At 40.8% G+C, this 12,474-nt stretch overlaps 1 protein-coding gene and 1 long non-coding RNA gene across 9 annotated transcripts in view; one reads left to right on the top strand and one right to left on the bottom strand.

The window, feature by feature from the left end:
• LOC122635662 (protein abrupt-like) overlaps window positions 1-12,474 on the bottom strand; it is a 68,111-nt gene that overhangs the window by 7,882 nt on the left and 47,755 nt on the right. The window contains exon 8 of one of the 8 annotated variants that reach the window (XM_043826125.1): window positions 11,018-12,089. The exons of the other annotated variants lie outside the window; for them this stretch is intronic. Coding sequence (XP_043682060.1) covers window positions 11,263-12,089 — 827 coding nt within the window. The 3' untranslated portion in view covers window positions 11,018-11,262. Of the gene's footprint in view, window positions 1-11,017; window positions 12,090-12,474 lie in introns of those variants that run through there. 8 annotated transcript variants of the gene reach the window in all.
• Window positions 5,052-12,474, top strand: part of LOC122635672 — a 24,916-nt gene continuing 17,493 nt past the window's right edge. The window contains exon 1 of the long non-coding RNA XR_006328722.1: window positions 5,052-5,977. This is a non-coding gene — a long non-coding RNA (uncharacterized LOC122635672). The remainder of the gene's footprint in view (window positions 5,978-12,474) is intronic.

The raw sequence follows: 12,474 nt of genomic DNA on the forward strand, positions 1-12,474 counted from the left end.
CGTCATCATAATCGTTATCATCATCATCACAATCATCATGATCATTATCATCATCGTCGTCATCGTTCGTCATCGTTCGTCACCTTCGTGCATTCAAGCTCGCCGAGAGAGAAAGAAAAAAGAGACAGAGAGAGAGAGATAGATAGAGAGAGAGACAGATAGACAGATAGACAGGTAGACAGACAGACAGACAGACAGACAGACAGACAGAGACAGACAGAGACAGAGTAAAAGAGAGAGAGAGAGAGAGAGAGAGAGAGCAACAAAGCAATATCCAAAGAAAGGGAAGTTTCGATAAAAGTAGAAGGGGCTGCTAAGGAGAGGGACGGTCACGGAAAAGGAAAGGGTGGGGATTAAGAAAGAGAGACAGAGAGAAAAAGAGAGAGAGAGAGAGAGCAGAGAGTGAGTGAGTGAGAGGGAGAGAATGAGAGGAAGACGGAGTGAGCGAACTACGTAAGAACCCTCGTATTGATCCACCCTCTACTCCTCGTTACGACTATCTTTCCTACGAATCTCTAAGCAAAAGGCCTCTCCCACTTTCGTGCACGTCTCATTACGTAAAAAGGGGGTAGTGAGGGTGAGGGATGGTGGCGTAAGGATAGAGGGAGGAAGGATAGTCGGATATGCCGTGCACATCCCTCTCTACTTATGGACTTTACCTCGAATCACGGAAAATCATTCGAGTCTCTCATTTTCTGTTTTTTTTTTCTTTCTTTTTCTTCGTCTCTTTCTTTTCGTTTTCTTTCTTTCGTGTTCTTAGAACCAAGAAAAATGCAAGAGGAAAGGAAAGAAAAAGAAAAGAAAAAGTTGTCCAATTGTCCAATATGTAAAAAAAATTTTTGATGGATGGAGGATTTGCGGACGAAGTCGCTCGATTTACTCGTCGAATTAACTCATATTTGTACGCACGAACAAACACGCAACACACGCAACACACGCACACGCATCATACTGGAATGATATTAGAAAGAGAAATCGTCTAGCAACGCCTAATAGAAGTTCAGCCGGCAACGAGAAGTAGTCTAACGAGAAAAAGCTGGATCGTCAGGCCACGTTCTGATTTATGGGTCCACGACGAAGCAATTTATTAGAATTACAGGACTCCGTATAGTGGTGAAACGGAAAAGCGTATTTCCAAGTGATTTATGCATCAACTCGATTACGCCGAATCCCAGTCGGATTAAGGTCGACTTCCTTTTCGTTAGAACGCGGGACTTCGATCTTTTTATCTTTTTTCCCTTCTTCCTCTTCTTTTTTCTTTTCTCTCTTTTTTCATATTCAATATACCGTTTTATTTTTTTGATCGTTGATTCCCTTGCTCGAGGGATCCAATCAAAATTCTTTTGGGAACAACAAGATAAAGAAGAAGCGACGAGAGACTTTGTGCGGGTATCTTTTTGTTCCGTTTCTTTTTCCTTTCTTTTCTTTTTTTTATAAATAATAATATAATCTATCAAATGAACTGATTATTATGTGCCTGCGAATCGATCACTTGGAAAAGTATGATAAAAGTTTTAGGAAAAGCATCCTGTGAGATAATGGAAATAAAATAAAACAAAAAGAGGGAAAAATAGGATGAATGACTCATTCGGTTCGTTAAAATTAATATCTATTTTACTTGGAATGAATCGATCAGCACAGAAATATATACATGAGGATATCGAGAAAAAGCTTGATGAAAGCAACGATGAAGGATGATTGAAGAAACAAATTCGACTTAAGGAATCACTTAAAGAAGAGAAGGACAACGAGAACGAGGACAGGAAAAGGAAGAAAACGATCTAACAGTCGAAGGAGTTTCGGTAGCGAGCCTGAGGATGATTGCGGGAGTCCATTAGCGGCGTCTATCCGACGAATTGCGTTGCATTAACGAGGAGCCGCTTTTCGAGGAGCAGTCAGCTAGCTGATTGGCTGAAGGGAGCACGAAGATCGATGTCTTTGGGTTTCCGGGAAGATCCTCTCTACTGAGTTTACTTTTCCTTTACCATTCTTTCTCTACCTCCCTTCCTCTCTCTCTTTCTCTCTCTCTCTCTCTCTCTCTCTCTCTCTCTCTCTATCTCTGTCATGTCCACACATAGGCTACATTATGATAATTTTTGATCTCGATGAATATAATAGCATGATACTTTTGTTCCATATATCGTAAAGAAATATGTGAGGCATCTGTGATTGAATTGTTTAAAGAAAATTTTCGGATGAATTGAGGGAGAATAAATGATGTTATCTTCTCGTTTAATTAATGATTTTTTTAGACTCCTCTTTCTCTCTCTATCTACTTTTTTCTTTATTTCTCTCTCCCTCCCTATCTCTTTCTCTCTTTCTCTCATCGCTGTCGGAAACAGGAACTTCCTCCCTTCCGATGTTCAAGTTTTCGATCGGTTAGGTCTAAGGTATACGCTTGGTACGGCTTAGGTTTATGACAGGCGGTTTGATGTATGGGGGTTGCTAGAAGAGTAAGGAGTAGGGTAGGAAAGTTTAATTTAGCTGGGCACGTGTGTTCCTCGAACGTTTTCTACCGTTACACTCACCCTTCTTATCCTCCTCTTCCTTCTCCACCTTCTCCTTCTCTTTTCTAATCCGTTCTTTTTATATTTTTTTTTTGTATATCTTTTCTTCAATATTTTAGAACAATTATAAAAAAATTGCAAATGTATATCATCGTTCATCAAATTTCAAATGTAAATAAATCAAACATTATTTCCCTTTTTCCTTTCTTCGAATTAAACCTGATCAGAGTTTCGACGTCTTTAGCGCATCAGGAAAAAATAAAGGAAATTCAAATGGGGGTGAAGAAACGCGGTAGTAACGGTGATGTTTGTTTTTAAGACGATGGCTTTAAGTTCTGTTCTAAGGGATATCGAGTCAGAACGCTGAACGGAAAAATCCTTAGGAGTGTTACGGTGATCGTGTGGTATCCCAAAAAAAGCTAAGAGCGACGATATCCGTGATAGTAATAGCAGACGATGGTAGTGGTAGTGGTAGTGGTAGTGGTGGTGGCGGTGGCGGCGGCGGCGGTGGTGGTGGTGGTTGAGTATGCCAAGGGGGTAAAAGGGAGAGACGTGGGTACCGGGGGCAAGTGAGGGCAGATCAATGCGGACATGTGCGGGAAATTGCACAGGGATCGATCCCAGGACCTTGGGGGGAAGTACGGCCTCTCTCTTTTCTCTCTCATCCGTCTCTCTCTCTCTCTCCCTCTCTCTATCTATCTCTCGTCGTCGTCGTCTCTCTTTCTCTTTCTATCAACCATGTCTATCTCTCTATCTATCCATCTATCTCTCTCCCTTTCTCTCTCTCTCTCTCTCTCTTTCGCTTTTTGTTTCTCTTGTCCGTGCGATCCTCACCCTTTCTTTTTCTCTCTCTCTCTCTTTCTCTCTTCATTTATACATCTCTCTCTCTCTCTCTCTCTCTCTCTCTCTCTCTCTCTCTCTCTCTCTGTACCTACCTATCGCTATCTCTCTCCTTCTTCATTTATGCTTCTACATATATATTTATCTCTCTCTCTCTCTCTCTCTCCCTCTCTGTCTATCTTTTACCCTCTCACATTCACGAAATGCCGGCTGGCTTTTGCGCGTCACTTACCGACGTTATTGGAAGTTCCTGCCGAATGTCGATCGTGGATGATCCCCGGGCTATTGTGTTTTTGTTCGGAACGCTTGAAACGAGGATCGTCTATTGGAAATTTACGAACGCGCTGTGGTTAATGAAGGATCTTATATAGCACACGATCGTTTGCCACGAGTAGATAGATCGTCGGACGACTTTAAGGGATGATTATTATTTGTCGATAAGGGAGCGAGAGTGAGAAAAGAGAGAGAAAGAGAAAGAGAGAGAGAGAGAGAGAGAGAGAGAGAGAGAGAGAGAAAGAGAGCGAGTGCATGTTTTTGTTCCCCTTTCCTCTCTCTCTCCCTCTCCTTCATCCCTTCCTTCTACCCTATGATATTTATCTCGTGCTTTTCATCGACTTTATGAAGATGGAATGGTGTTCGCGTCGTCTGCGAATAAGAATGGAAAATCTGCCGATTAAAAGGAACGATGCATTTCCTCCGTTCTATTTTTCCTTCTTTCTCTTTTTTTCTTCTTTCTCTTTTTCTATCTAATAGAAAAATATATCACACGCGAGAGAACCAGCGAAAGGGTTGGAATATTAATGAACGCATTTATGAATGGATCGAGTCATGTGCTATACGAACGAACGAAAAAAGAAAGAAAGAAAATAGAAAAATAAAATATCGTATATCGTCGATGGACTCTATTTTTTTTCTCCTCGTTGAAAACATGTTTGATCGGCACGACGATTAGAAAACGTTTTATAATTTCATTCTATTCTCTTCTTCCATTTGGCATCGCGGCAAATAGGTAGGTATTTATACATCGTGATGGAGAAAAGAAAAAAGAAAAAGATCAAAAGAGAGAGAGAGAGAGAGAGAAAAGAGAGAAGAAGAAGGGAGGAAAAGAGAATTCGGGAGATTTCGTTTACAACGTTTACAACGTTCTCGACGCTCCCGTGAGATCTAATAAAGATTTATTATCGAATCGAGAAAGGTTCGAGTCGAGAGTCCGGCAAAGGTAAAGCTTTCCATTCTTTTTGCAAGACCCTCCCGCCGAGGGAATTCCAAGGGAACGGAGTATTGCTGGCCGACAAAAACCAGCATTAGGTAGCAAGTCTTGAGGAAAAAGGCAACAAAAAGGAACGGAAAAAAAAAAGAAGAAAAAAGAAAAAAGGAAAAAAAGAAGGAATGAGGTCTGCGTTTTGAGTCGTCTCTCGTAAAATTGATGAGGAGTTGGTGCTGTGAGAATAAAAGAGAGAGAAAGAGAGAGATAAAATGAGAGGAAGTTTGGATTTCGTGACACTCGAGAGAGTACCTAAGAAAAGCGCGGGAAGTGTTCCTGTTTTCTTAAATATCTACGAATACATTTGTCTGTATTCTAAGAATAAACCGAATGATGGCCGCGTGACGAAACGCGTTAATAGAATCAAATAAAATAGATTATAATGTGTTCTCTTTGACGACGACGATGACGATGAAGAAGACGAAGAAGAAGCCGAGAAAGAAAACCAAAGAGACACGTGTCTAGTAGCGAAAATTCTTAGTTAATCCATCCTAAAAATATAACTTAACGCGTGAGCTAGATAACCTATGTAGCTCGGCGAAGCTTAGCTTGGCCGAATGATAAACTCGGGTTACGAAGAGTCTAAAAGCATTCGTCGTGTTTCAATGGATCGAGTTGAAAGAAAATAAAATAAAAAGAAGAAAAAAAAGACATAAAAAAGACGAAGAAAACAAAAGGAGAAGAAAAAGAGGAGAAAGGAAAAGAAGAAGAAGAAGAGGAGAAGGAGGAGGAGGAAGAGAAAGAGGAAGAAGTTTCTCCAAGTAACTTGTCTATTTCCTGATAGTAACCTCTCCCACGCGGCATCAAATGGAATTCAATCAAACTTACGAAGCTTTCGAGAACGTACCTACGGGGTTTTCTCGTTTGTCTGTTCAAGATGCTTCTGGATTATAGCAGAGCAAACAAGAGAATGAACGATGAAGAAGTACGAGTAGGAGTAAGAATAGGAGGAGGAGGAGGAGGAGGAGGAGGAGGACTAAAAAGGAACGATAACAACGACGCAAAGGATCGGCCACGTTTTCTCTCGTACTTATGTATGTGTACTTTGAGAAAGGAGTTTGCGAGTATTTTTTTATCAGGAAGAAGGAGTGCTCGATGATGAATAAAAAAAAAATAAGAAAGAAAAAAACGAAGAAACGGAAGAAGACGAAGAAGACGAAGGAAGGAAGGAAAGAAGGAAGGAAGGAAGGAAGGAAGAAGGAAGGAATGGGAAAGGGAAGAGAAGGGAAGGGTCTCGTCGTGAGGAAAATCAATGTGGTCAGAGATAGAGAAGTTTGTGAGAGTAAGGAAGAAGGAAGATAGAGGATTCGAAGACGAGGATCCTTTATGTCGGGTCACGTCTTTAATATACTTCGCGTGGGAGGTGGTATGGTTACGGCAGCTTAATCAATCTTCTTGGCAATGTGTGTGCGTTTGTGTGTGCGCGTGAGCTTATGTTTGTGCGTATATGTATGTGTATGTTGCGTTGTTAAATTACGGCTGCCAGCAATGACTGTTGTTGTTATTGTCGTTACTGTAGGCTTGTTGCTATTATTATTATTGTTGTTGTTGCTGTTGCTTTCACGAGAGAGAGAGAGAAAGAGAGGGAGGGGAGAGAGGTAGAGATAAATAGATAGAGACCGGTTCTCTTCTCTATATCGTTTTCATTCGGGAATGGCAACGATCGATCCCCAACGACCAGGAGTGCTTACGGAGGAAGAGTAAGAGGAGTACGGGGAGGAGTAAACGGAGTATTCGTGACGACGATATCGAGCGTACCTACGATGAGGGAATACCATCGGGTGCTGCGGCATGTGGTACGCGGAACTTGGAGAAGTTCGAAACCACTGGCACCATCGCCATCGCCATAGCCATCGCCATCGTCATCGCCATCACTATCACCCTCTCCTAATACCTCTCTCCCTCTTTCGCTTTCTCTCTATCTCTCGTTCATTCGCTCGCTCGCTCGCTCGCTCGATTTATCCTTTACGATATAGAAACTTAGACTATTTCGAAGATCAATCTTCATGAAAATATGCGTAGAAATATTTCCCCAAATTATTGTACATTTTTTTCTCCATGACTTTTTTCTCTCTTTTTCTTTCTCTCTGTTTTTATCGACTTTATATTTTCACTCGAGAAATTACGAGAGAGAAGGAAGGAAGGAGGGAAGAAATGAAGGGAAAAAAAGAAAAAAAAGGCAAAGGAAAGTGCGCAACGATACGTCGAATGACGTGGACGAATGCGAGAGATTCCAAGAAGGGAATTGCGATTGTCATTTGTCCGAACGACGCAATATACCGTATAACTTTTCCTCCGGGCACGTGGGGATATATGTATTCCTGAGGGTTAGGCGAAGAAAAGGGGATTTCTAGACATTAAGGGAGGTAACAGAGAGATTGAGAGAGATAGAGAGATAGAGATACAGATAGCTGGACCAAGTTAAACGGCTGAAGACAAGGAAAGATCAAGGACGCGTACATACATATATACATGCATACATACATACATTCATATATATATATATATATATATATATATATATATATACACATGTATACGCAAATAGAAATAATCGAACTTTGCTTATCACGCACGCCTACGGAAGAAAAAAGAAAAAAACATATACTCTATTTTTTACCCGATTTTATCTGTAATAACCTTAATCTCAATCTTTCAAATATATTACAACGTTTAAAAAAAAAAAAGATATTAATTCTCCAGAGGGAAAGAGAAATTTTCTTTCTCGTCAAATCAAACATAATTTTCAGAAAGGTCACGAGGTACGAATTTTGACGGGGGTGAGAGAAAAAAATCGTAGGAGAATGGGGTGGTCAGAAAAAAAAAGATTAGGAACGTAAGGGAGATGGTGGCACAAGGGGATGACGAAAGAGAATCTTTCTTACTTTTCTCAACTACGTGAGTACATAGGAGAGGGATTGCGTTTTTTTTTTACGCATGTGTATACGTATGTGTGTATATATATATACCTATATATGTATACATATATACATACATATATATATATATATATATATATATATATATATATAAAAAAGTGAAAGTGGGCGTGGACACGTATTCACGCAATCGCATCCCTCTCGATCCCAACTGGTCCCTCACAAACTTCAATCCACCCTCTCTCCTCTCTCAGGATTCACCTTGTATATATGTACTTTGAACGCGAGATATTACACGCACATCGAAAGTATAGAAAGAGAAATAGAGAAAGAGAGAAAGAGAGAGAAAGAGAGAGAAAGAAACAGAAACATCGTTTTCGTCCTATCGAAGAAACTCGTCAATTTGATAAGAATCAGACCGAAACTGAAACGAATTCCGAAGTTATCCTGGATCGGATCCGAGTGATAGATGACTCTAATCTGTGGATAAAACGCGATTGGATAGGGACAGAGGTCGGGGGAAGGGGCCAGGGTTTCGAACAGTGCGGAGAACGTGATCCTGGTTTTACTAAAGGTGGTATTGCGGGTGTATAAGAACTCTCTCTCTCTCTCTCTCTCTCGTCGTTTATTTAAGACGAGAAAGGATGATCTTCGACATCTAATTCTTTCTCTTTAAGCGTATATAAATCAAAAGAACGATGTCTATCGAACGATCTCTACCCAAGAGAAAGAGAGAGAGAGAGAGAGAGAGAGAGAGAGAGAGAGAGTACTTGGAAGATCTTTTGTAAAGTAGGCATCAGCTGATCAGGGAAAAGATCACGGCAGATTGCGTGTCAATGGGTTAGCATACTCACTCTCTCTCTCTCTCACTCTCTCTCTCTTTTTCTCTTTATGTGTGTATATATATATATCTTCCTTTCTTTCTCTTTACTTGTCGTTCGAGCGCAAGTACATTGTGAGTGCTTTTAGAACAGCCTTTACCTTTGAAAGGTAAGCAAGCAACGGAGAACTTTTACGCTGATAGCATGAAATAAGGAGAACACGAGCAAGTGGCTCCGGGATTGTCGTTGAACAAGGTACAATAGAGAAAAAAATATATAAGGGAAATAAGAGAGAGAGAAAGAAAGATAGATAGATAGAAAGAAGGGTTGCTGTAACAAATTGGAGAGCCAGCCTCTATCAACTTGGAACTCTGCCGTTTGCTGGTATCTTGCTATTAAGAGAGAAAAAGAAAGAGAAAGAGAGAGAGAAAGAGAGATTGAAGAGATTCGTGAAAGTAGTACGGAATTGGATAAGCTTGTAAGGGCTTTTTTTGTTTTGTCAGAGGGGTTGGCAATAGAACCTTAGCTAAGACCAAGAGAGTTTCATCGCGTGGTTGATGCTCGTACATCGAAGGTTGCGTGTCTCGTCAAATAACTTTTGTCGGTCCTTAGAAATCGGTGATCCGTTAGGGATCGAGACAGGCGTGGCAAGTTAGGAGCTAGGCTAGCTATCCTAGCCTAGACTGGCTAGCAGTTAGCTAGTAGTAGCTAGCTCGCTAGCTAGCTATTCTGTAACTACGAAGTCTGGGACAGTGGGATTGATAAATACGAAATGATTTCGTGATTGAATAAACTCGAAAGGGAGAAATAAGAAAGAAAAGAAAGAAGGTAAGAATTAGAAGAAACCAACAAAATCGATTTGGTGAAATAGTAGGTGAGAACAACTAACACATTTTGAAATATATATATATATATATGTGTGTGTGTGTGTTGTGTATATAGACAAAGAGAAAGAGAGAAAGGGAAGAAAGAGGGTAGAGGAAAAACAAAAGGAGAGGTGTGACGAGAGAGAAAGAGAGAGAAAGAGGAAAAGGGTAGAAGAGGAGATAGAGTTAGGAAAGAGAGAGAGAGAGAGAGAGAGAGAGAGAGAGGAAAGGACTACGTGCTGTTTGTTGAATTGTGAAGATCAATACGACGCACTCCGCTTCTCCCTCGCGATTCCGTCAGCATGTGAGTGTGTCTGTCGATGCATGCGAAGCACGTAAGCTCCTATATATGTGTGTGTGTGTGTGTGTGTGTGTGTGTGTGTGTGTGTGTGTGTATGTATCAAACTTCCCCCAAAAAACTTCATTCTTTTCTAACTTTGCTGTTAATATTAAAACAAAAAGGAAAAAAAGAGAAAAATAGAAAAAAAAGAAAAGAAAAAAAACCACGGCGACAACGACAACAACAACAACAACAACAACAGTAACAACAACAAAAATAAAAAAAAAAGACAAATCGACAAGAGAAAAAAATAGATGGCGGTGATCGTTCGTCAGATAAATATTCCTCTTATATATCTAAATACTTTCGAACGAGGGTTGAAATATTTGTCCTTTTTTTTGCAAAATTCTCCTGCGAATATTAATTTCATATACACACGTACCTACATGCGTACATTACATACATACATACATACATACCCACATACATACATACATATGTGAAGAAGTTTATAAGTAGAATTTACTTGAAATAGCCATAATTAAATCGCCATTCTTTCTCTCTTTCTTTCTCTCTCTCTCTCTCTCTCTCTCTCTTTCTGTCTCTCTCTCTTTCTCTCTCTCTCTTTCTCTTTCTCTCGCTCTCATTCTGTCTCACACATACACACACACACACACAATCTTTTTCTCTTATATACATTTTTATCGATCGAGGAGCGAGAAAAGAAGGGAGAGCCGAGGAAAAATTAATCAAGGGTAGTGCGCGATTTGACGAATGCTGCTCGAGGTAAAACCTTCTCTATCGTCACGGTAGGATTACCGTCGTCTCCCATCTTTTCTCTCTCTCTCCCTCTCTCTCTCTTAATCTCTCATTCACTCGGCTCACCCATAGAGAAGAGTAGAGGCTTTACTGTAGAAGGGTGAAATTCACCCTCGGGCTTGGACCACTGAAGTTCTTCTTTCAAGAAACGAGGCTAGTCATACCTTTTCTGCATATCGTGCCGTTTCCAACACGAAAATTTTTAAGGGAGGGCGGCGTCCTCCATTTCTCTTTTCTGCCCTCCCTCTTTCTCTCTCTCTCTCTCTCTCCCTCTCTCTCTCTTTCCCTCTCTCTCTTTCTCTCTATCTCTATCTCTCTCTTTCTCATCGTCGGTCAATCGAGGAGGCCTACTTATCGAAGCGTCGAAGGGCGAACACCCTGCGCACTGCGGTAGGCGCACAGTACGAAAATAGGTCGGCCTACCCTCTCGTCACTCTTCTCCTCTTCCTCTTCATCCTCCTCTTCTTCCTGCCTCCTTCTCCTCCTCCTCCTCCCCTTATTCCTCCTTCTCCTCTTTCTCTTCCTTTCCCCTCTCTCCCTCTTTCCTTCTCTTTCTCTTTCTCTCTTACCTATCGACACCTCCGCACCCACGCCTTTTCACCCCTTAATAAAGGGAAGAGTATCGAAGAGACTCGGCCTTATGTACATGATTTGCGCGATAGAACATTTTTTCTTCTTTCTTTCTTTCATTCTTTCTTGTTGTTTTTCTTTTTGTCCTTTTGTCTTTTTCTTCTTTTTCGTTCGAATTATATACATCGAAGAAATAGGTAGTAGTAATAGTGCACGTATCTACGCGAAAGTCCAGGACGATAAAAGAAAGAAAGACAGAGAGAAAAAAGAAGACAGTGGCGAAAAGGAACGAAACGAAAAAGTAAAGAAAAGAAAACACGAGAGAAAGAATGGAAAATAGAACAAGGGAAAGACATATTTTTTAAATATGTTCCTCTTAAACGTAATCGATGATTTTATCGCAACGCAGTCGTTCATCACTGTTTTTCTTCTGACCACCTTTCGGCCGGTGGATATTGTTGTAACGATGATTGCTGATTGCCAGATGCAGTTGATTGTTGCTGTTGCTGCTGTTGAGCTTGCGCATGTGTCTGCATCTGATAAAGAGGATAACTCTTCCTTTTCCTGATGCCGTGCATCGATAACAAATGTATTTGCAGATATTGCTTCGTTTTAAATTGCTTGTTGCACACGTGACAAGAGATGTATTCGGTTTGCACGGTATGAACGTTTACGATGTGTTGCTTCAGGTTAGAATTGTTCGAATAAATTTTACCGCATTCTGGACACTTTGGTTTGCCAGAGTGATTACCACCGTCCAGTTGGTGTTGATAACGACGATGAGCTTGTTGATGTAGCATCGCCATACTCTCGATTTTATCCTTTGCACAGGATTGAAACATCAGGTTTAGTTGTTCGCTCTTTGAAGACACTTGTTGTTGTTGCTGTTGCTGCTGTTGTTGTTGCTGTTGCTGATGTTGTTGCTGTTGTTGTTGCTGCTGCAAAGTCTGAAGATTATTTTGTAGTTTTTGATGCATCATCGTAAGTTGCTCGCTGTTCAAACTGTTCAAAGAGTTGAGTGCGTTCAAGGTGTGTTGCTGCGACTGTTGGCTGGTGGCATGGTGGTGATGATGATGATGATGATGATGATGATGTAGGAGGGAGGCAAGGTCCTGCCCTTTAGAGTTGTGAGACCCGCTCTGGTAGGTTCCAGGCCCGGCATGCTCGTTTTTCGTCGAGGACGTACCCGGCATCCAACCGGAACTCGAGCTTGAACCGTCTCCTCCAGAGGGCTGCCACCGCCCTGGAACCACCAGCCAATGTCAGTCCTCGTCCAATCTCGTACGATCCCTTAAACACTAGTCAGATCTTTTTCCTCCCACAACAGCCCTTTTTTGACTTTTTTTTATTTTATTTTATTTATTTTTTCGTATTCGACTGTTCTCTATTTCTCTTATTTATTTATTTATTTATTTATTTATTTATTTATTTTTATATCACATTTCACACTAATCATTTTGTCTTTTCTATAGTATTCCCTTTTCGTGCTCGTTAAAATCTCATTCGTTTCCCCACCCTGTTTTCCCTCAAACTAAGATCAATAGATTTACGAGCTAACTGTTATCAGCTTGAATTTTCAATCTCTCTCTCTCTCTCTCTCTCTCTCTCTCTCTCTCTCTCTCTCTCTC

This window comes from Vespula pensylvanica, chromosome 19 (assembly GCF_014466175.1).
Source record: "Vespula pensylvanica isolate Volc-1 chromosome 19, ASM1446617v1, whole genome shotgun sequence".
Taxonomy (NCBI): Eukaryota; Metazoa; Arthropoda; class Insecta; order Hymenoptera; family Vespidae; genus Vespula; species Vespula pensylvanica.